We start from the raw sequence: 2,069 nt of genomic DNA, 5'->3' as shown, positions 1-2,069 counted from the left end.
TACGGATACGCTGTAGCATTCTTCCGGACGATCTTCCTTTGACAGACAACCACGACGCTCAAGCTTCGCGCTGGCCTCGGGCCTTCACGATCGCGGTAGCGGCCGCGCACGACGGGTATCGATTCGCTGCATAGTCCATGGCTTACGGCCATGACGCCCCAAGTTCCCACACAGATCTCGACACCAAGAATCGCCACCCCTCTGCATCGACCGAGACGCATTGCAGCATCGTATCCACGCGTGCACTGATGAAGAGGATGTCGACAAACTTAAAGTACTTGTAGTGTGAGCGAGGGTCCGCACTACTACTGGATTAGACCCATTGCTTGAGGCGAAAGTAAAAGCGCAGCGTGATCGTGATGAAGAGGATGAGGCCCCAGAACACGAGGTACCCGTAGCGCGAGTGGAGCTCGGGCATGTAGTCTATACATCAACTATCCTCAGCATCAAGAGCCGTATTCCGACGTACTAGTACCAAAATTCATGCCGTAGACGCCCGTGAGAAACTGCGCGGGGAGGAAGACCGTCGTGACGATCGTGAGCGTGTACATGACGTAGTTGGTCTGCGTCGACTTGGCGTCGCGGTACTCTTCGATCATGCCCCGGCACATTTGCGACTGCCACTCGATCTCGTCCAGAATATGGTTGGTGTGGTCGTGGACGTCGCGGAAGTACGCCTTGGTCGTCTCGGGGAGCTCGGCGCTCTCAAGAACGCTCTTGAGCACGTCGCGCGTCGGCTTGATCACGCGCGGGAGCTGCGCGAGCTCGATTTGCACGTCGCGGAGGACGCCAATGTCAAAGTTATGCAGGAGGCGCGCGAGCTCGCGGTCCAAGTGCATGAGGTACTGCCGGACTTGGTCCATCGCGTTGGTCATGTCGTCGACAATGACGTCGAGCACTGTGTAAAAGAGGAAGTTGGCGCCGTTGTGCCGCACCTTGGAGTACGTCGAGGCCAAGCGCCGGTGGACGGTGCGCCAAATGTCGTTGGGCCGCGTCGGCTTGACCGTGATGAGCGTATCGTCATCGACCACGAAGATCGCGACGTGCTCGACGGCTAGCTGGAATGTGTACGCGGCCATGACCGGCATCGACGGAGATGACGTGCTTGTGAGGTAGCTCCACCAGCTGTCGTCCATGGGCGCTTCGTGCTTGGTCTCTTCTATGCGAGGGCATCGTCAGGAGCCATCGGATGCGTGAGGAAGACGATTACTGGGAAATAGAATGGTTTGCCGCAAGACGGGAAAAATGACAAACCGATGGGTTTCGTACGAGTCGAATTTCGGCCGCTCGTTGAGCTCGATCGTGTCTTCCATCGCGAGCGGGTGCAGCCGGTACTTGATCGCGAGCCGCTTGAGGTTCAAGTGGTCGTGGCCCTGGACGTTGATCCAGCGACAGGACGCCCACGGCGCGCGGTCGTTCATAAAGAAGGACCGGAGCTCGGGCTTGTAGTGCGAGAGGCGCGTCGATGAGAAATCGACGACTTCGATCCGCGCCGGCGCGTACACCGAGTCGGTGAAGAGCGCGACCGTTTGTTCGTCAAAGAGATTGCCGAGCTTGAGTTTTTGCACAATGTCCTCGAAGACCGAGCGCGACAATGGCTCCTTGACGAACGAGAGGAGTGCGTCAAAGATCGCGGGCGAGTCGGCGCACCGGATGCCAAGACTCTCGAGGCCATGCCGCAGGCCATCGCGGCTCAAGACCCCCGAGTGGTTGGGGTCGGCTTCGTCAAACGCCAAGTGAAGGCGGGACGGTGTCACGTCAAAGTACGGGTCCAAGATCGACAAGCACTCGTCCTCAATGACAACGTCGGACGCTGGCGACGACAAGGGCGTGACGTCGCTCACGAGCGACGGGCTGGGGCTCGGCTGCTTGACCGGCTGGCGCGGCTGGAAGGCAAAGGCCACGCTCTCTGTGCTCAAGTAGAGCTCAGTGGGCGCTGGGTGCGCCGACTGCGGCGACGATGAGCTCGTATGGATCTCTGCGAGCGGCGAGAAGTTTGGGATCTTGGCGTTGTAGCGCGGCGGTGTGATCTTGAGGAGCGGCGTGAGCTCCTTCTTCGGCAGCTCCAT

The 2,069-nt window shown here is 59.4% G+C and overlaps 1 protein-coding gene across 1 annotated transcript; it reads right to left on the bottom strand.

The window, feature by feature from the left end:
• Positions 1–245: 245 nt before the first annotated feature.
• SPRG_17594 (hypothetical protein) lies at positions 246–2,069 on the bottom strand (the record flags this gene model as incomplete). Its single annotated transcript, XM_012356950.1, has 3 exons — positions 246–423; positions 476–1,159; positions 1,211–2,069. 3 exons carry the CDS (start codon positions 2,067–2,069, stop codon positions 314–316), a joined length of 1,653 nt encoding a protein of 550 aa, XP_012212340.1. The 3' UTR covers positions 246–313.

Source organism: Saprolegnia parasitica (genome assembly GCF_000151545.1).
Source record: "Saprolegnia parasitica CBS 223.65 unplaced genomic scaffold supercont2.655, whole genome shotgun sequence".
NCBI classification, from domain to species: domain Eukaryota; phylum Oomycota; class Saprolegniomycetes; order Saprolegniales; family Saprolegniaceae; genus Saprolegnia; species Saprolegnia parasitica.
Note: the sequence above shows the minus strand (reverse complement) of the source record. Positions and strands in the feature narration are given on the sequence as shown.